Source organism: Callithrix jacchus, chromosome 18 (assembly GCF_049354715.1).
Source record: "Callithrix jacchus isolate 240 chromosome 18, calJac240_pri, whole genome shotgun sequence".
Classification (NCBI taxonomy): Eukaryota; Metazoa; Chordata; class Mammalia; order Primates; family Cebidae; genus Callithrix; species Callithrix jacchus.
Window position 1 is genome coordinate 21,421,529 of NC_133519.1, and position 22,356 is coordinate 21,443,884.

The 22,356-nt window shown below is 48.2% G+C and overlaps 1 protein-coding gene and 1 non-coding gene across 2 annotated transcripts; both read right to left on the reverse strand.

The window, feature by feature from the left end:
• Positions 1–1,934: 1,934 nt before the first annotated feature.
• LOC128930089 (uncharacterized) lies at positions 1,935–7,096 on the reverse strand. The gene is made up of 3 exons (XM_054247554.2): positions 6,982–7,096; positions 4,928–6,605; positions 1,935–3,474 (listed from the first exon to the last, which is right to left on the reverse strand). Exons 1-3 carry the CDS (start codon positions 7,094–7,096, stop codon positions 3,447–3,449), a joined length of 1,821 nt encoding a protein of 606 aa, XP_054103529.2. The 3' UTR covers positions 1,935–3,446.
• On the reverse strand, positions 4,696–4,767 carry TRNAE-CUC (transfer RNA glutamic acid (anticodon CUC)). The gene has a single exon. It is a non-coding gene; the product is annotated as a tRNA-Glu (tRNA).
• Positions 7,097–22,356: the final 15,260 nt, after the last annotated feature.

The following is a 22,356-nucleotide window of genomic DNA, read 5'->3' on the forward strand; positions in this document are numbered from 1 at the left end:
CAGACACTCCACACTCTCTGTGCTAATGAGGCTCACAGGGCACCCCCACCGCCATCACGCCTCTCTCAACCTAACCCCCATCCACCATTTGAGTCCAGGATCCCGCCTTGCTGCCGTCGCTAGGACCTCTTTTCATCTCAGCCCCAGACACATACATGCCCGAGACATGAATGTGCGTCCTGAAGGCTGCTTACTTATGTCTGCGGTCCAGGTGCATCCCCCCCCAACTTTGAGACCTGAGACATGGCCCCCAGTAGCTCTGTCACGCTGTCTGTCCTACCTTTGGCTGCTTGCTACTGCCACTTCACCCCAGCCCCACTCCATACTCTGACCGCGTGGCCCAACAGCATCCCAGTCTCCCCCCGTGAGGGTCATCTTTGAACACACCAGCTTCGTTCCTGCCCATACCAGAGATCAGACAGACCAACCCGCTGAAAATCTACTGCTCCTTCCAGCCTCCAGGCTTAGCCTTCCCTCAGCTCTATCTCCCCCCACCCCACGCGTTCTTGCACACACACACACACACACACACACACACACACACAGCAGCAGCAGCACAGCCAACTTTCCCTCTGGCTACCAGTGCCTCTTTCTCACACGACTCACATCCCCCAGTCTTGATTTCCTTCAGGCTCTTCAGACACACACCAGCACTGCCACCACCTGGGATCCCTCAGACGGCACATGCCACCCGCAATGTCCCTCAACGCCCCAGGCATTGGCACAACCTCCTTCTGACTGGACCGCTTCGTTCTCAGACCTTGGCCTGTGTACCACCTGGACACCCTGGACTTCTTCTCCTGCTTCCCAGTCCCTGGTCGACATGCTTCTGTGCTTTCCTTGGTGTCAGACCCTAGTCCCGTGCTGGGGTGGTTGCCAGCCACGGGAACACACACCTTTGTCCATCACTATCACGCACTGACACACACCCACATCTCGCTGGCAAGCAAGCCAGCCTCCCGTGAGGATGCCAAGCCTCTCTCACCCCGATAGGGTCTGGTCTCGGCAGGCAATCCGACTTTGCCAAGATCCCCCGAATGTCAAGGGACAGGCTTCGGCGGTCCCGGAGACCTCTACTTTGCCCCAAAGGAAAGTTTCGGCAGGGATTCAACTGAGCTCTGCCATTGACTTGGGGGATCGGCCAAGCTCTAAGGTCGATAATGGGCTGGACAGAGGCTGGGACAACTGGGCTGATCTGTGCTAAGGAGGGGATGGGAAGAAATTCCACAGCAAATCTAGGCGCTGGGGATATGCGCCATCTCCATGTTTTCCTTGCCAGCTGGGGAGAAGTTAGAGAGCGAAGGTGAAGAAATGGGAAACCAATGTCCACTACCAGTCTATCCTGAACCCCAACTTTCCACATGTGCTTTGGTCACCTTGGTTGCTGGGTTTTTCCCACCAGCTCCAGCATCTCCACGCTTCAACGCCCGTGGCCAGGTTGGTCTAACTAGCGGAACCTCTCAAGCTTCATCGTCACATCCAGAATAGGCAAGAAACTCAAACATGTCAACAGTGAGGGGGAACATGCATACATACACGCACCCAGTCCCCCCAAAACACACACCAATAGGCATCCACCAGGCCATGCGTACGCCATCTGATCCCATTGGAAAGTGGGCAGAGAACACATAGGAATGGCCCACCAACGGGCGTATGAAGAGAAAATCCTCAGCCTCGCCAATTGTCAGGGAAATGCCAATGGAAACCAGGAGGAGCTGTCATCAACCCCGCTTAGGATGACTGTCATTAAACCCACAGGGAAAATAACCCATCCCGAAGAGCAGGCGGACCAAACCGAAGAATTAGGCACCGTTGGTGGAAAGGTGAATAAGGCCGGCCACTGTTGTGAACTGAACACGAGCCCAGGTCCAGCGAGAGGGTCCGAAACCTGGAAGAGACCATGCGTGGAAAAAAAGAAGACAGAGAGAGGGGTCTGGAGGACTGATTAGGCTATGCCCAAAACAGCAATTTTATTTGTGCAGTAGGTTCCATTATATACTTTTCTACTTAATGTTAAGTCAGATCAAAGCATTCCTTAAATAACAAAAGAAACAGAAAGCAATTCTGGGGAACTAGTAAAAGGGACAGATACTGATTTAAAAGGTCAAGGGGGAAGTAGGTGATGCTGATTATCAATATTATCAGAACAACCAGTTACTCGGATAACAATCTTCAATTATCTAGAAGTCACAAGCTCAGCAGTAAACCATGCATCTGCAAAAGACAAGGGCCGCAGGGGAGGTCACCAGGCTGAAACAATGCCTGGTAAACAAAGTCATAGAACATGTTAAGATTAGAAGCCAGAAAGGGGAACACAATACCCAGTTGAATCACTTCAACGTTCACCCAGCCGTTATCTCATCAACCAAGAAGGCTGAAAATAGTGTTCTGTTTAGTCATTCTTCTCCCAATTTTTCTTCCCCATAGCTGGACAGCCTCCAGCCAGGGAGAGTGTGTAAGGAATCAAGCTCACTTAATGGCGGAGGCCAAGTTGTTAGCCTCTCGCAGGGGCGACCCTCACAGGCCACCCTGAAAAGCAGCATGGAGATTTCTCCAAACCAAACACAACAAAGTAACAAACAAAGGAAACTGCACCTCAACCCGACCCTTAGTCTCCTCCACCCCCTCCCACACACATAACTACAGGTAGAGCTACCACTGCCTCTGGCAATCCCACGGATGCGATGGGTATTCATCCAAAGCATAAGGGAATCTGAATATCAGAGGGATACCCCCACCCCCATGTTTAATGCACCACTGTTCACAATTGCAGAAACATCGCATCAACCTAAGACTCCATCGGCTGGCAAATGGATTAAAGACGTGGCATATAAACAGCAGGGAATACTACTTGGCCTTCAAACGGAACGAATCCTCTCCTTTGCAGCAACACGGATGGAGCTGGAGGTCACTGATGCAATGTCAAGTGAGCCGGGAAGAGAAAGACAGAGAGGGCAGGTCCTTACTCCTATCGTGGGAGCTCAAAAAGTCCACCTGGTGGAGGTAGAGCGCAGAACGGTAGGAACCAGAGGCTGGAGAGGGCGTGTGGAAGACCCGGGTGAGGAGAGGTTGGAGGAAAGAAGTACGAGCCTGCGGTTCGATGGAAGGAATACGTTCCAATGTTCCATCGCAGAGTAGGGCGACTATAGGTAACAGTGATGTGTGTATGAGTGTGTGTTTCCAAAGAGCTGGAAGACAGCGCCTGTGATGTTCCCAAGAGGGAGAGCTGACAGATATCGACGGGACGGATGCCCTACATCCCCGCAGTCCATCACTCTGCAATCTACACGTGTTCCCACATATCACAGGAATCCCATCGATGTCCGGTCCGCACGAAGAAAATCAGAATCCGGCCGAGAGAGTGATAGTCACAGCTCCGCCTGCCCGGCGCCATAGCCAGTGGTCTCGTGTTGAGAACTGAACGCGAGCCCGGGAATCTTGTCCAGCTAGAGGGTCTCAAACCTGGAAGAGAGCCTGCGCCGGAAAAAAAGGAGAGAGAAAAGAGCGAGGTCTGGAGGGCTACATGCGCTATGCCCATGCAGCCATTTTATTTTTGCAATACGTTTCATTATATACTTTTCTGAAGTCAAAGTTGTTTACACCAGATCAAGTACTTAAATTACAGTAAGCAAGTTACGCCCACTAAGTTACGCCCAGTAAATAAGTTAAGCCCAGTAAGTAGGTTACGCCCAGTAAGTAGGTTACGCCCAATAGGTCAAGGTAAGTAAGTTACAGTCACGCCCTGTAAGCTATGGTAAGTAAGTTACAGTTACACCCAGTAAGTTATGGTAAGTAAGTTACCAAGTGTAAAAACTTAATATTTTACAACGAAGGTAACAAGGGTCCGAAATGAACACAATCAAGCAATAAACCATAAGGAGCCGAAAATGGTCACAATGCCTTGCAAGTCCTCATATCCATAAAGTAATGTCTGTTAATTATTTTGAATAACACATAGTTCCTCTCTTGGTTCCTGCTTTCCCTCAGCTCGACTCCCCCAACCAGGGATCTGTGCCCAGGCTCAAGCTCACCGTATGGAGAGGCCCATTTCCTGGGGGCGTCACAGGGGAGCGATCCCCACAGATTCCCTCAGTCTCAGCTCAAGGTTCCATGCCATCCCTATCAAAGCCGCTGACGCGCCTGGAACCCAATCAGGGACTCCGACCCGCTCAGGACTTGGCGGACCTTGGAAAAGCTAGTGTGCTGGCTGGCATGAGTGGCCCTAGCAGGTGGCCCAAACGTGAGGTGCAGATCCCCCGCAGATGACAGAGAAGTGGCCTGTGAGCCCTCCACCCCCGATCCTCGGGCTTGGCTTGGCAGAAGCCTCGCTGCTGGAGAGTCCTGGCCCATTCCGTGGCAAGATGCCACTGAGAGTACCGGTGTGGTGCCGGCCGTGGCGGGTCTGCTGGCGACCAGGGAGGAAAAAGCCTGTCCTGGCCAGTGGGCTTCGCCACCGAGTCAGAGTGGGAGAGAGGGGAGCACCCGACAAGGAAGAGCTGTGAAGCTGATGTGGCGCAGGTGGCGCCAGCGAAGTCAAAAGGACAAATGGGTGGAGGCAGGCGGGGAGCCTTTGGGCCTTAGGTGGAGGCCGCAGGAGTTGTGGCTGGGGTGCAGGAGAAGCAAGTCAGCCTGGTGGCCAAAACGGAAGGGGTGAAGGCGCCGGGCAGTTGGCAGGCGGAACCAAAGAAGAAAGACTTCCCTGACCGGGAATCGAACCCGGGCCGCGGCGGTGAGAGCGCCGAATCCTAACCACTAGACCACCAGGGAGCTTCGGGAACTTGTCCAAGCGTATGCCTCCTGGCCCCAGAGACTGTGGCCCCATCATTGGGCACTACCTTGGCACCTGTTCCCTGCTTGGGTTTAAAACAAACACGCACCGCCAGCCCCCGCGACGCCAGCGCTGCCCCCGCGGCAACCGGCAACCCACCTGCCCCAGCAGCTCTGGTCCCGATCGCAGTCCACCTTCCAAACACCGCCACCTCCTCCTTCTCCCACCGGGGCGCACAGGCGTGCAGCCAGAGGCCAAGACCGGACACGACGGGCTCGGGCGCTTGAGACCCTAGCAAAAGGTGGGCCACTGCATTGGCCGGGAATCGAACCCAGGTAAACTGCTTGGAAGGCAGCTATGCTCTCCACTATACCACCAACAGCACTGTCAGCCCGGGGCTCCCGCGAGCGAGCGCGCCGCCTAAGCCCGGCGCAGCCCGGCTGGCCGCTGCGTCCCTCTGTCAGTCCGTCCGTCCGTCCGACCGACAGCCCGGCCGCCGCCGCCCTGCGCGCTGCGACGGCGCCGCCTAAGGCTGCCCCGCGCCCCACCGGAGCGTGGCGGCTCCGGTCGGACCGGCTGCCTGCCTGCCTGCCTCTGGGGGCGCTCTCTCTCCCTCGCCGGCCGGGGCCGCCAGAGCCGTAAACCAGGTGCCGGGCGGGGCCACAGCCGCTGAGGGCCCACAGGGTCCTCACTTCTCCGTCTCCCACCGGGCCCTGGGCCCGAGGCAGGGAGCCTCTTCCGACAGCCACTTTGGGCCGGCGGCTCGTTGGGCGCCGTGGGGGCGAGAGGAGGCCGCCAAGCTGTGGCGACCAAGCGGCCGGGGACAAGAAAAGGCAGGAGATGCAGGAGGCCAAGGGGGCCAAGGAGGCCACAGGGACCAAGGGACCAGGCAGTCCAGGCCCGAGATGGCGCCTTGCGGCCAGCTGGGGGGCGGAAGGAGGATAGGTTGGGCACACAGGCTGAGTCCGAGGCGGGGCCCAAAAAGGATTGCTGCCTCCCCGTCGGGGAATCGAACCCCGGTCTCCCGCGTGACAGGCGGGGATACTCACCACTATACTAACGAGGACGACGGCGACGGTCAACGGGACGCCAGACCCCACTCCGACCGCGGACACCGAGCCCTGCCTTGATCCCCTCCGCCGACCGACCGCAAGGGCCCGGCACGTGCCTGCCCGCGACCTGTCACCCGCCACCCGCCACCGGTGGCGCGACCTAACCCGACACCCAACACAGCACCCTGCGATCCCACCCGGATCCGGAGCGGGACCCCGACAGCTCCGGGTCCGAGTGGCGTGAAACCTCTCCGTGCGCCCTGTCTGCTGTCTCCAACGCAGGGATCGCGCCGGGAGGAAGAGGCGCCGGCGAAACAGCCAGGCGGCTGCTCCTAGGACCTGGTGGGCGCGTGCCCTGCGGGGGTCCCGCCGGCGGAGGCGCGGGGGCGGGGGCGTGCAGGGGCGGCCTGCACCCCTCAGATGGTTTGGGTCCGGGGTGGGGACGCCAGGGCGTCCGCGCCAGAGCCAGCCGGTTGAGTTCACTCGGTGCCTGCTCCGCCCGCGCGATCCGTGGGTTGCGCACGGAACGCACCGGCCAAGGGCTCCCAGGCACGCGAACGGCGACGGGCCACGGCGCGCCGTCAGGATGGCCGAGCGGTCTAAGGCGCTGCGTTCAGGTCGCAGTCTCCCCTGGAGGCGTGGGTTCGAATCCCACTCCTGACAAGCGGATCTTTTGGTCCGCCCACCCGCCGGAAGGCAACGCCCACCGCCACCCCGGACCACCTTGCCTCGGTTCCCGCCTTGAGCCCTCGCCCATGCTTCAAAACGCCAGTCTCCAAGCAAGCCTCAGAAGCACAGCCGCTTCTCAGGCACGTCCGTTCTTCCTGCCTGCCCACCCACCCACCGGCAGTCACAGAAATAGCCCAGGACTGTGCGCCAGCGCTCCCGACCCTCTACCAATTGCCCTTCAGGCAGACGCACTCCCCACCGCCTCACGCGCCCTCTTACCTGGCCCAAACACACCAAGGGACTGCGAACACCTTCCTGGCACTTCCCTGACTGTCTCCTCCGTCGGCCTTCTCCTCACTCGCCCTAACAGACACAGCCCTGATAATCTCGCCTTCCTCCTTTTCCCTCCTTCCTCCCACCGCCCAGCGCCCAGGGTCCACCACCCACCGCTTACCTCCCTCGGCCCACCGCCTGGAATCGCCGCTGCGCTACCCACAGGCGTCCGGAGTGCACGGTCTGCCCGTTTGCACCCTCCATCTTCTGCCCGCTGAGCAGCAGCGACTTGCTCGTGGAGCCCCGCGCACTTCCGCAACCAGAGGCACGCCATCCAACATCCTGTCCTTGCCTCCAACCCCTCGGCCCCCGCCTGCCCATTCCATTCTCCGGACACCCTACCCAGGTCGCCGATCCCACCGCGCTAACTGTGCTCCCTTCCCTGTGGGGCCCTAACCGCTAACATCTACCTGCCGGCGGTCCTCCTGCAGCCCGCACCCCTGCGGGCCAGAGGCGGAGGGATCCTGCACACAGCCTGGCAGGCGAGCCCAAACCCGCAACATGGCCCACGAGGAATCCCGGTGGAAGCTTTAGATTCCCGTCACCGGCCCCCGCCGGGACCAGCTCTGCGCCACACCGCATTTCCGCGTGGGAAACCGCGACCTGGACCGTCCCATCCACACCCAGCGCGCCTTCTCCCGGGTCAGCAGCTGCGGCTCTGCCAAAGCGCTCCTCTGCTGCATTGTGGCCTCCCTACCGGCCCGTCGGGTCCCGCACCGTGTAGGAACCAGTGTGGGGTTCGGGGGCCGGTACAGAGCGCAGAAGCGAGGCTCCCACTGACTTGGTCTTCGTTTCTGAGCCACACGCATTGGCTGCGAGACCCGTGCCCCTTCACCGCCCCCTCTCGCCGACACCGCCACCCCCAACCCCGCCGAGGGCCAGCCCCATGGGAAAAAGACGTTGGGTCTGGGCCGGGGATCCGCGCTCAGCAAGGCCGGCCACAGCGCACCTGACCACATGGGCCTTAGGTTGCGGGGAAGGGCTGGTCTTTTTCCTGGCGACCGCTGCGTGCAGTCTCTTGGCCCTTGGCGGCAGAGAAAGTGCAAGATGGGACGAGTCGGCCTTTCTCCCTCTACGCGTTGTGCCCCTGGTCCCTCGACGTGAGGTGTCGGGAGCCACCCCTTCTGCTCGCCCCATCCGGGCAGCCTCTCATGGACGCTGCAGTGGGACAGAGGCCGGCGGCAGAATGTTAGCAGTTACGGGCGGCCTGTGGCGATCGAGGCGGTGCCAGCTTCCCTTGGAGTCTTCCATCGGTGCATGGGTGGTTCAGTGGTAGATTTCTCGCCTGTCACGCGGGTGGCCCGGGTTGAATTCCCTGCCCATGCAGTGCACCGTCCCATTTTGGTGCTACAGCATCAACGCATCGCTGCCTTCCCCTCTGCCGCCTGCTTACGATGTGGTCCGGTATAATGTCTCCTGCCGGTGCTCCCACGCACGATCCGCCTCTGCCTGCTCCCCGGGCCCTCTCTGGACTAATGGATGACGCCACCGCGCCCTTCCTCACCTTGGTAACAACACCCCCACCAAACCCAAGAGCACACCAGACACCAACCAGCCTTTGGCAGCCTTCTGGTCCTGCTTCTCTTCATTGTCCTGCCACCGCCACTGTCCCACGCATTTCACTTCAGGGAATGCCGCCAGGCAGTACAAGCTTGGGCCCACTGGCCCCAGATTTTCTCTTCAGTTTTCTACCTCTTTGTCTCTCCCCGTCATTGGCTTCCCAGCTCCAGAAAATAATGGCATGGTTTCCCATCCAGTAACAAGGAAGTGGGACTTGTAGGAGTGACACATCACGTGTCACATTCTTCCCGGCGTTACACATCACCGCACGAGTGAACTCTCCTCCCGACCTAACCCCCATCCACCGTTTGTGTCCAGGGTCCTGCCTTGCTCCTGTCTTGCTTCTGCAGCTGGGACCTCTTTTTTATCTCATTCCCAGACACGTGCCTGAGACGTGAATGTGCATCCTGAATACAGCTTACAGGTCTCTACCAAGTTTCCTCAGGATGGATAGTAACTGGGTTTATTTTCAGCAAGTTTTGATTTGGATTGTAGACCCTTTTTACAGTGGAGTCTGATATTGAGAGAGCGACTGTCTTGCAGCCAAAGGTTTCCCCTAGAGGAAAGCAATTCTGCTACATTATGTGAAGGTATACAGAGAGTGTGCCATTTCCCAGGGTTTGGTAACTTCTGTTACCAGGAAGACCACTGCTGCAATTCCCCGGAGGCATGCTGGCCATCCTTTAGCTACCCAATCAAGTTCCTTACTCAGATAGCCAACTTGTTGCTGAGCTGGTCTTCAGGTTTGAGTTAAAATTCCCAGCGCCATTCCTTTTCTTTCTAATATGTAAGTTTCGAGGGCCCTGCCTGTGGAAAGGCTTAGGGCTGGTGCCTTAAGTAAGTCTTGTTTTAGCTGGTTTAATGGCCTTTTGAGCTTCAAGTTCCCAGGTTAGGAAATGAGTTTTAGCCACCTGAGTTTCTTTTCTGATGTGTTATCAGGGGTGAACTGTCTCATCATATCCATAGTCGCAAAATCCTGTAATGTCTCAAAATTCTCTTAGTTGCTTGAGGGTCTTAAGAAGGGTAAGTAGGAAATGGGCTCTATCCTTTTTTATCCCTAATGCTCTGGTCCCTTCAGACAACAGTAAATTCAGGTGCTTTACTGAAGTTTGGCAGGGCTGGGACTTGGATTTTTAAACCTCATATCTTTTGTCAGCTAGGAAACGAAGAAGAGCTTCTGTGTCTTCCTGAGAAGCTTTTTCAGTTGGGGCACAGTGTATGATGTCATCTACATATTGCAAGATACTGACCCAAGAATGAGAAAACTCAGAGAAGTCTTTTGATAGTGCCTTTCCAAACAAGTGAAGACTGTTTTGGAGTTCCTGAGGCAGTACCATCATGTTAACTGAGTGGTTTGGCCAGAGGGATCTTCAAAGGGAAACAGGTATTGAGAGTTAGGATGTAATGGTATGGAGAAAAAGGCATCCTTTAGATCTAGGACTCTGAACCATTTAGTTCCCTCACAGGTATTTGAGTTAGCAAGGCATAGGAATTAGGCAACACTGGATGAATTGGGACTATGGCCTCGTTAATGACGCAGAGGTCCTGAACTGATTTCCATTCCCTACTGGGCTTTTGTACTTCTAATATTGGGGTGTTGCAGGGGCTTTTACAGGGTTTAGGGAGTTCCTGCATTTTTGGCTTATTAATAATGGCTTCTAGTCCTTTCCTAGCTTTTGGCTAGGAGATATTGTCTCTGGTTAAGAAAAGTAGCATTCCTAACTTTGATCTGGATTCGCCTAGTGGTTAACCCTGGACCTATTCTTCCTTCAGTTGCCCAGGCTTCTGTATTAATATTAGCTTCCACCAGGGGGAGACAAAGAGTTTCTCCTGGGGCTATAAGGATGCTCGCTGCTATGTCAGCTAAAATGTCTCTACCTAATAAAAGAGTGGGACTTACAGTCACGATTAAGAAGACATGCATAAATAATAGGTCCCCTTAACTAAGTAACAGGCTGAGAAAAAGGTTAGAATCTTTCCTGAGACGCCCATTATGGTTGTGCTATGGGAAGAGGGAGACCTGGATTGCAAAGGAGAAGACAGAGGCCGGATCCAGTGTCCAGAGGGAGGTCCACTCTCCTTTCTTCAATTTCCAGAATCACCTGGGGCTCCTGAGTGGTAATGGAAGTTTGAACCTCTGAAGCCAGGGTTTTGAGCTCTGGGACCCATCAGTCCTGTTGGACCATCTGTGAGATTGGTTCTGACCCCAGTGACCTTCATCTCTGGGGACAGTCCAATCTCCAGTGGTCCCTAATACCAGTTGGACAGGGTCGAGGTGGCTTCTTCTTGCCTGGACAGTCTTTCTTAAAGTGCCCTGACTTGCCACACTGGTAACAACTAGTGGATGCACCTTGGGGATCCTGGACTTTGCAAGCCTGCAAAGCAGCTGCTAGAGACTCTGTCTTTCTCTTGTGTTTTCTCTCCTTCTCCTGGGCCTTTTCCTGGACCCTGTTGTAAAAGACCAAGGTGGCCACCCTCAGGAGGTTTTCCAAGGTCCTATCTGGTTCTATAGCCTGCTTCTGCAGTTTCCTTCTAATATCGGGAGCTGCCTGTGTCATAAACTTGTTCTTTAGGATGAGCTGTCCCTTGACTGAATCAGGCGATAAGGAGGTGTGTTTTATTAGCACATCTCTCAGCCTTTCCATAAAGGCTCACATCATGAACAGTTTAATTAAGAGGTTTGGCCCTAGTTCTTTGTAGGCCCTCCAGTATGCACATTAAAAAGTGTTGCCTTTTCCATTCATATTTGGAGTCATTGGAGTTCCATTCGGGGTTGTCAACAGGTACCACCTCTCTTCCTATTGGGAGTGATAATTCCCTTATTTCTTTGCCTTCCCTATTTTCTCTTTTCCTTTTTGGCCTACTATAGGAGACATACTGCTCATCTCCAAACTTCTCTGCTGTCTGTAGAGCTGACTGTTTTTCAGCTGTGGTTAGGGTTTGGCTTAAGAGCAGTGTAATGTCCCTTCATGTGAGGTCAAACACTGGGTTTAAATTTTGGAAAGCATCTATATACCTATCAGGGTCATCAGAAAATCAGCCTGTCTCTCTTTATTTGCCTAAAGTCATGCAATGAGAAAGGAACTTAAACCCTAAGATGGCATCACCTTTGTTGGGCATTTCCTGTAGTGGTAAGAGCATAATTGGGAGGGTGGGGAGTTGTGGAGATGGTGGAACTAGAGGAGCTGATGGCAACGTTGGAGGGTGCCCTGAATAAGGGGGATAAAAAGGGCCAGTACACTCAATTGCTGCCTCAGATGCTTCCCCAGAAGTTGCTTCTCTAGTTTTGGGGAATCATTCCCTTTGGGCCTGCGTGATATGACTGCTAAAAGAACTGAGTTGATTGTGCAATGCTTGAAAAGTTCTAATAAGAGGGACTTGCCCTTGTGCAAAAGCAGAGTTTCAGGGTCAAAGGAGTCTCAGTACTTCAGAATGCACTCGAAAGGAGTCCTTTGTTTCCTTCTACCTTTTGAGTGGCCCAAGGTAGAGAGGAAGATCATGGGGGCATGCCGCCAACTGTTTTCCCTCCTTGGTTCCCTGGGTCCCAGCATCCACTAAAGGTGCCACCCATGGATTCAGGCATGACCTGCAGCCATGGATCCAGAGGACCCAAGTGATGGAGTTAGTCACACTCACCCATGTGACTCTACTCCTTCACTTGTGATTTCCCTTTGACTTCCTAGACTTGTTTGATCTGTGTGGCTCCCCGATAGATGGATCTCAGGAAAGACTATATAACAGTTGTATTTAGCAAGGCCCATTAATGGGGGGAATGTACTCAGTTGAATTCTATAATCTGCCACCTGGACTAAAGCATTTATTCTTAGGCAGTGATTGTGGTTAACTTCCAGACATAAAATCTCCTTACCATTTCAGTACCATTTTAATTGGAGGAAGAATGGGTGTCTTAAAAGATCTTAGGGACTGAATGGCAGTTTTCCTGCTGATAGAACAGTACTGGGGCTAAATTTGGTTTCAGAAGACACTTTCCTCCTTGTTACTGAGTTTTCCTATTCATAAATGGGGCATACAGCCTGGTCTCTAGTGGAGGGGAACAAAAAGGGAGGAGAATTAGAAAAGTAGAGTGTTTTGGCAAAGGGCCAACAAGATGCCTCATTGAGAGGATTTCTATGTTTTTCACACAAAGAACAACAAGAACAACACGCCCACTAACAATGGATGTATATACACAAAGAGAGACACTTATACATATAAAGAACTGGCCAGGACTTTGCCATGGCAATTCTTCTACTAGCGAAACCTTTGTGACTGAAAGGTGACTTTTATTTCTGCTGAGGGCATCTTTGTCTACTGCTTTGGCCACCCGTCAGAGTCTTTGATTTCTGAGGTTGACACTTATGCCATCAAGTGCTCTGGCTGTCTCACTGGTTCAAGATCCTGAGCTGTGTGTATCAAAAATTGAGGTTGGCCAGGCGCGGTGGCTCACACCTGTAATCCCAGCACTTTGGGAGGCCGAGGCAGGTGGATCATGAGGTCAGGATTTCGAGACCAGCCTGACCAATATGGTGAAACCTCATCTCTATTTTATTTTTTAAAATTACAAAAAAAAAAAATAAAATAAAAAAGGAAAAATTGAGGTTGTGGCCAGGTGCGGTGGCTCACGCCTATAATCCCAGCACTTTGGGAGGCCAAGGTGAGCATATTAACTGAAGTCAGAAGTTTGAGACCAGCCTGACCAACATGGAGAAACCCCATCTCTACTAACAATATGAAAAATTAGCCAGTTGTGATGATGCATGCCTGCAATCCCAGCTACTTGGGAGGCTGATGCAGGAAAATCACTTGAACCTGGGAGGTGAAGGTTGCGGTGAGCCAAGATTGCGCCATTGCACTCCAGCCTGGGCAACAAGAGCAAAACTCCATTTCAAAAAAAAAAATTGATGTTGTGTACTCTCATTTATATTTCAAAAATTTTGTTTAACTTACACATATAGTAAAATGAGAAATCTCATTTTATTGTACTTGATGTACAATAAAATGTACATATGGTGATATTCTATCTCCCAGCACCTGCAAGTGTGTGCTTATTTAGAAATGGGATCTCTGCTTTCTACACAGTTGAGATTAGGTCAAACTGGAGTAGAGCAAGCCCCTATCTAATAAGACTTGCATCCTAATTTAACAAGGGAAATTTGGATAGAAAGACAGACATATAGACAAAGAGAACACCATGAAAAGTTGGAGCTCTGCTGCCATATGCTAAGCAACTAGCAGAACCCAGGGAGGTGGCCTGGAACAGAGCTTTCCCTAGTGCCTTCACCCTCCTGACACCTTGATCTGGGACCTTTGGCCTCCAGAACTGGGAGACAATACATTTCTGTGGTTTAAGCCACCTGGTTTTTGGTACTTTGTTATGGCAGCTCTAGAACACTATTACATTGGGTTAAATAAAATATATTATTAAAATCAATTTTAAAAATGCAAAATTGAATTTCTCATATCTCTGTTGGACAGCACTGGTCTAGAGGTGTATTTAGCAACACATTTATCCTGTCAGGTTTAACAGGAAGTGATTTCTGCTTTATGTGGGGATGCCTATCTACTTCCCAACTCTAGTTAATATAGAAAGTCAGTCTATAATCAGCAAACAGCAACTGGTATTGGCTTTGTTATTTCCCTCGATACTCTTCCACTCATCTATAATCCAACTCTCAAACTCTTAGGATTTCTTAATTATCTGTTTTGAAAAATGATCTGGCTTTGACACCTGATACTCCCTTCTGAACACAATTCTTTGTTTGTACTTAAAATTTATGCACCTTCAGCCATAGAGATTTTTAAAATACTTTTAGAAAGCTATGGTTTTTTAAGTTTATTTTTAATTTTTTGCCATAGATAGTTTTGCTATCAACATACCAATAGCCATCCATCCATGACCCCATAGAACCATATCAATTGGGCTGACCTGCTTGATTTTGATACTAGGGGTGGAGAACTAAACACGATCTGTATTGTTCAAAAATCAGTCAATCAATGGGAACATAAACATTGTTCTCTGGGCCATGATGAACATTTTAGTACCAACTGCTTTGACAATTTTCTAGGCAAATGTCATCTTGATTGTATGCAACGGTGTTAAACTTTGGGGACTAAATTGTTGATTTATTTAGAAGTTGATGAAGATGCTGTGTGTTTTTTTTTTGGGGGGGCTCAGGGTGGGAATCCAGTCTTGCTCTGTTGCCCAAGGCTGGAGTGCAGTGGTGCAATCTTGGCTCACTGCAACCTCCGCCTCCTAGGTTCAAGCTATTCTCTTTCCTCAGTCTCCCAAGTAGCTGGGACTGTAGGTGCCCGCCACCACACCTGGCTAATTTTTTACATTTTTGGTAGAGACGGGATTTCATTGTGTTAGCCGGGATAGTCACGATCTCCTGACCTTGTGATCTGCTTGCCTCAACCTCCCAAAGTGCTGGGATTACAGGTGTGAGCCACCACACCCAGCCACTGTGTGCTCTTTAAGTAAAGTTCTGGCCTGCAAGAACTTTCTCCTCCTATCTTCTAATGAAGCAATATAAAAAACCTAATCTTTGGGGGAAATTTACCCCCAAATATCACTTTAGAGAAGCTGATATTAGATAGATAGCTGATGTTACACAGAAAAATAAGTATTTATAATAAAGTCTGATGCTCAACAAATGTGAGTATTCTTGTCTTCTTGTGCCCATTTACCCAATTCAGCAAAAAAGTATTATGAATCTATTAGAAATTCTGCTCTAGAGAAACATTCATTCTGAAGATCTTACTCTTGAATTATGGAAAAACTAACAACAGAGACAATTAGATACATGGACATAATAAAATATGTCTTGAGTAGGCAGTGCAGATGAGTGAATGGAGACAATGAGGTACAGTAGCATGGGAGAGGTCTGCCTTGGGTCAACTCACAATTTTTGTCTGAGTCATGGTTTCCTCATTGGTAAAATGAAGGAGTTGGATTTCAATGTTGTATTCCTGTGATTTACAAATAAAACTTCTGCCCTTAAATTCTAGTGTTGGCAGCTGGAATTAGCTGTCATCAGATGTCATCCTCCACATTTTTCTTTCCTTGTTTTTGGCAATGCATAAACCTATTGTAAAATCTATCATAAATTCAAATTTTTGAAACAAGATGCGGCACTTCAGCACTCTTGCATCCAGGGAGAAGAGGAATGTTCTGGTGCTTATTTAGGTAATGTCAGTTTGAACCCCTCGGAGCCAAACTGTAGCAGAAACAATTTCATGATGATAAAGGAGAACTGTAGCTGTTAAGACAGATTGTGGTAATACTAAACAAACAATTGAGGTTATACTAATGAAATAATCCAAAAATAGATTACAAAGAGATTTTAACCTTTTGGGATGAAGAGATTTTTAAGAGGGTGTTGAGCAACCTGTTATACGTGTGAGAGTGACCAGGTTACAGCAAAATAAAGGAATTTTGTTTGCAAACCTCTACCTACAAAAAATCTGGGAGCAGGGGCAAAGGCATTCAAGCTTGGAACTCTCAGAAGCCTGAGGGTTCTGACTCTAAGAGAGATGAGATCATGAAACTCTGACCATGTGGGGAAGGAGTGCAATGCTTCTAAGAAGGGTTTGGAAGGATCTCACACGTGAGTTTCCAGATGTCCTATATCCCATCAAGGGTATAAGAGCAGCTCTGTCCAATACATATATCACATAAATCACACATATATTTTAAAATTTTCTAGTAGCCACATTAAAAAGAGTAAAAAGAACCAAGAGAGTAATTTTATTAATATTTTATGTAACCAATATATTCAAAATAATATTTTAACATGTAATTGGTATAAAATATTAATGAGATATTTAGTATTCATTTTTTAATACTAAGTCTTCAAAAGCCAATGTATATTTTATGCTTACAGCACATTTCGGTTTGGACTAATGACACTTCAATAGCCATATGTGGCTGGTGACTCCCATCATATTGGACAGCGAAGTTCTAGAGGAAGACAATGTACAAATTTACTTGTTGGGAAAAGCAGAAAAGGAGAAAGGACTTACAGAGTCCCTACATAAATTGTTATGAGTAACACATAAACCAGGAACAACCAATTGCAGAGGGCCGCAGGAGGCCTCAGAGGAGGAAGGCTTCTTCATGCCTCATGTCCTGGTGCGGGGTGACCTTGGCTCTGTTACCATAAACATTGTGCCCAAGGACATAAAACCCCTTCGTAGCACCATGACGTTGCCAGACTTGTAGGCTCCTTGTAAGGTCCGTGTTCCACCAGCTGTACATAGATAATAAGTTAAAGATAACCACATGTTCTTGTCTTGTAAAACTCCCAAACTGCCACTGTTATCAATTCTTAAAATGACACACCAGTTCCGGCTCACTGATTCACTCAACCATCACTCCACCCCTACCCTGTAGATCAAAGTGATTGTAATCAGTAAATAGTGTGGATGATCACAGCTCAGGGCTTTCACTGTCTCCTCCAAAGTAATGAGTGACGGCCCCCTGGTCCCACTATCTCTCTTAATCTGTCTTTTCTCATTCCTTTGTCCCACTGAACTCAGGTACCCACGGGTGATGTAGGGCTGGTTCCCTACATTCTGGTACCCAACATGTGGGGCTCATGGATCCCTACAATTACTAATTCCCCAAAGAGGCCAAGACCAACCTTGGCCTCTTTGGGGAATTAGTAATTGTAGGGATCCATGAACCCTTCTAATTAGTAATTAGATTACCCAGGACTTGTACCCTAACTCACTCAATTAGGGTCAAGAAAGGCCATATATTTGGAGTAATGAATGCTTGCTTCTCTAGGCAACCTCAACTCCATTGGCAGGAGTAAACACACAGAATTAACCCAGGACTTACAACCAGCCTTTTGTTAACAGGGATCAAGAGGGAGCCCCAGATTACCACTGTCCTCTACATGCCAACTCTCATAGCTTTGCTGGCATTACTCGTCTTGAATATATCATGATATCCTTTACCCATGTTTATGCCAATCAACACAAAAATTATTCTCCCAGGTCATCTCCTGCATTAAATTCTGCGTAAGACTCTGCCACTGCCTGACTGCAGCAGCATAAAAGACCCCAAACAAGAATGCCCAACTGAGCCCAGTCAACCTACAGAAGAAGCATAAGAGATAATAAGAAATTGGTTGTTTTAAGCCATTAAGTTTTGGGGTGGTTTTTTACGGTGCAATAAACACCTGAGACATTTAGATGAAAGGTCTTGGACTTATTCCCTTCCCATATTTAATCTATCAGGAAATTCTGGTGGTTTTATCTTCATTTTATTTTTTATTTTCATTTTTATTTTATTTTTTGAGACAGAGTCTTGCTCTGTCGCCCAGGATGGAGTGCAGTGGTATGATCACTGCACTGCACTGCACACCCCCCTGAGCTCACTGCAGCCTTGACACCCCAGGCTCAAGCAATCCTCTGGCCTCAGCTTCCTGAGTAGCTGGGACTACAGAAGTAGTCCCACCATTGGTGGCTAATATTTTTTATTTTTTTTGTAGAGACAAGGTCTTGCTATGTTGCCCAGGCTGGCCTCAAACTCCAGGGCTCAAGCAATGCTTCCACCTTGGCTTTCCAAAGTGCTGGGATTATAGGCGTGAGCCACTGTGCCTGGTTGTTCTGTCTTAAAATATACATAGGATTTAGACTTCCTACCATGTCTGAACTACTACCCTAGTACTAGCCTCCATCTTGTCATGCCTGGCTGACTGCAACAGTGACCTACTTGTCTCACTGCTTCTGCCCTTGCCCTGTTACAGTCTTTTCTCAAGACAGCAATCAGAATGGTGCTTTAAAAACATGTCAGATCATGTCACTCCTATGCTCAAAATCTCCCAAAAGTTCCCCATTTCATTCGTGTCAGTGAACAATCTCATGATGCTTATGAGGTCTTGTGTTTTTTTCCTCTCTGACCTCATTTCCTACTGCTCGCTCCCTCCCTCAGTTTCACTCCAAACAACTCCTGGAACGTTCCAGGCATAAAGCAGTTTCAGTTCCTTGCCTGATTGTTCCGTCTGCTAGAAATGTTCTTGCGCTAGATAGCCTCAAGCTCAGTTCCCGTCATCTTTCAAATCTTTGCTCAACTGCTACCTATTTAAAATTGCAATCCACTTCCACTTCAAATCCCCTTCCCCTGCTTTTTTTCCTCTCATACTTTGTATAATTTTGTATATTGTATACGTTGCTTATTTAATGTGTTTATTGTTTCCTTTATGTCTCTTTCCAATAGAATGGAAGCTCTCTGAATGTAGGGATTTTCATCTGTTTTATTTACAAATGTATCTGAGGCATCTAGAACAGTCTAGTACCTGGTAAGCACCCAATAGATAATTGCTGAATGAATGAAAATCTGCGGCCTGGGAGCTCTGAGGCTGTTTCCCAGGCAATTCTCACAGTTATACCTGAGGACACCCCTCTGAGGCTCTGTTTGCACTTTGTCATTCTAATGGGTCAGAGGCATGTCTGATTATACGAAAAATAACAATGCCCAATATAATAATGGAAGGAGATATTCTTTTCCATTGGCTGTTGTGCTCATTTCAAGACACATTTCAACCCTCCTGCCTCAGGGAGTTTGCTATATATGAACTTCTTCCAGAGATGGGGGAAGACTTTATGTCTTTGCTTTTGTAAGCCATACTGTTTTTATTCCTGACCTTGTTCACAGGTTATCATAAGCCTAAAACTCTTGTAGACCTTTCCCACTAGGCTTGAAACCCTCTTCAACACCACGGGAATAATGCTCCTGAGATCTGGATGCTGAATGGAATTTATATAAGTTCTGGAAAACGTGTTGGGGTAAGTGGTTAGGAAATCTTACAGCAGGACTGTTAAAAATCCAAGCCTGGTAGGATTTTCTCCTACAAAGGAATTGCTACGGTTCTGTCCAGTAACCTGAAATAACAGAACAAGTCACCAGGAGATGCGTGTACAGGAGGGCCCTGAACCTTCTTGGAGTGAACTCCTCTTCTGTCTATCATACATTTAAATATTAAACTCAAGGACATATTTCTTCTCTCAAGAACTGTTCCTTTACAAAGCCTACAAAACAAAAAACTGTTCCTTTACAAAGCCTATGAAGCCTACAAAAACAACTAATCTTCTGAGGTTCTTTGTAAATTCTATTGCCTTCCTTTCCCAATAGCAAAAACAAACAGACAAAAAAACAAATAAATAAAAATAAAAATAAAATCTTGGGCCCTTATAGTAAATGAGAAGAGTCTTGGTACTCTGCTAGGTCAAATTTATACACACACACACACACACACACACACACACACACACAGAGATACATACACATACACACATACACACACGCACATTTTTCTCTAGAAAAATATACCCTTTCCCAATTTTCCCTAGAAGGGGAAAAATATCCATCTATCTATTGGCTTTTGATATGCCATTTAACTTTTTAGTGGGTTTCCTTTTATTTCTTCCTCAAAATGCCTTTTTCTTCCATTCTTCTAGTCTGAACTCCAGTTTCTGTCCTGTCTCTACCTGCAGTGTGGTTAGACTATGATGCACTCACAGCACACTGTGAGTAGCAACAAGCCAAGAACTAGGGGTCATGTCCAGGTTCGGATGCTGATGTGGGAGAGGAAAGTATTAATATAGAGAGGCAAAAGTAGAGTAAGGGGGAAGGCAAAGCTGGAAATGAAGTTTTGGAAGAAGCTACTGACTGCTCAGAAGTCCAAGCAGGTTGAATTTGCCAGAACTTCTTAATATCAAATTTCTCTGTGTCTTAAATCCTGATTCTCCTGCGTTCTTTGTTGTGTAGTAGTGAATAGTTTCCTATCTACTTTAGTACTAAAAAAGTGGCATTTCTGATATTCTGGGAAGCTGAAACAGTATTATTTCTAATTTTAGATTGCCCCTCAGTTCTCAAGGCCTTAAACACAATATCCTCTAATGACATTGTCTTTGGGGTGACCCCGAATTATCATTTATTTCTTACTTATGAGCAGAGAGTTTGTAGCTTTGACTTGCCTTGTCTCTCTTAATACCTACAGCCACCACCTGGGAGCAGAGGAGGGAATGTGCATAAAGTACCACGTTTCCACAATTTGCCATTTATTTCCACTTAAGCTGATTACAGGCTGTGTTTCCTCTTCGTTACTCTGCAGCATCTCTTTAGCTCTGCTTCCGTGGTACATCCCTCTGATGGGCCAGTCTTTCTCCCTCAGCTGGATTCAATCTGAAAAATAACTTAATAAATCCTCAATGTAGACTCCCTCCCCTTTGGGGTCAAACTAGAACTCAACTAAGGAAGGAAATCCTACAAACAAAGAAGCAGGAGTAGCCCTTTTTGAGCTGGCTTGACATTATTGATTCTGTGTGGGTGCCAGCATCCCATTCATCTCAAAGAGGAGATTTTGTTAATGAAACAACATGAAGAGGCAACCTGTCTGTTGAGAACATGAGCCAGAGATAGATGTAGATGCCCTGGGAATGTGAGTGCTACGGCACTGTCTAGGTGAAAGGAGATGCCTACTTCCACACTCTAACAGCACAGTGCACCTCATGCTTTGCTGTGCAGTGGGAGGGGGTGGTTGACCTAGAGGCTTTGATTAGGTCCCACATCACAGTTTCCCTCTAGAATCTTATTTAATAACCACTGACCCTTCCATAATAGGTCTCTTCGGACTATGCCAATTCTCTTTCAACGTTCTGGCCAAAGAGTGGACAAAAATCCCTTCTCTTGATTTCCCAAGAACAGGCTGGGACTCTCAAGAGATTTTACTAAATAACAATAAAAAACAAACAAATTAAAGAAATTATAAAAAAATATAAAAATCATAGAGAATACAATAGTTACTTAGGAATGAGGAATACAAAGTATTATGAAAAGTCTGAAGAATCTACAATTATTTGTGGCTTATTTCTAGGAAATTTCTCCCTGCTGAGAATAGCTTTATCTGACTACCCAGAAGGTTTAAGTCCCTGCCATAGAGAGTCCCCGGGAGTCACTCAGGATGTGGTCTTGGTGATCGGGCAGGATATACTGCTATAAAGTGCTGAGAAAAGTTCTAGGAAAAGTGCTGGACTCTGTGGCTCATGCCTCTAACTCCAGCTCTTAAGGAGGCAGAGGCGGGAGGATAGTTTAAGTCCAGGAGTTCAAGACCTGCCTGGGCAATATAGTGAGACCTCATTCTCAAAACAATAACAACAAAAAAGCAAAACAAAAAAGTTTTAGGAAAAGTTTAAACATATTTGTGTATTTTAAAGGCTGCCTTAGGTACAAAATCATTGTCCTGAAATTTTACAGCTGCACTGAGGTGGGGTATAGTATATCTCTTGGGTGAGCAGAGTATAGATGACCTGAGAACAATTTTCTGCTTCCATTGCAACTGCATATGTGAGCATAACGTTCTTTTGCCTGTGTAGTAATGAAGTGTGCATTTCATGTTCAGTGTGTGGGTATTCCCCTGGGAATCTCTGCTCTGGGAAACATTCTTCCTTAGACACTGGGAATGACCACACTTTTCAGGTAAACTATCACCATCTAAATACAGGGGTATCACTGTCTTCTCACAGGCCCATCCATAAAAGAGTAGCATAAACATAGTAATTAAATTATTTAAACTATCCGAAAATATCACATTTCTGATATTTTTGTTAGTGTCTATTGTAAGTACTTTATACAATTAATTTACCTGACATGATTTAACCTTCAAAACAACTCTATAAGGCAGTTGCTATTTTATTTTATTAAATTTATTAAAATAATACATTTTATTTATTTAATAAAATCCCCATTTTATTTTTTATTAATTTTACAGAGATGAGATCTCACTCTGTTACCCAGGAAGGTCTTGAGCTGTCTCTATTATCTTCTAATCTTGACATTTCTCCTTATATATTACAATACTGCAATGAATACTCTTGTTGATTTTTTTTCACATGTAAGTGTTTCTTTTGGACATATTTTTTGAAATTGAATTAATTTCAAATTTTTAATAAATAGTGCCTAAATCC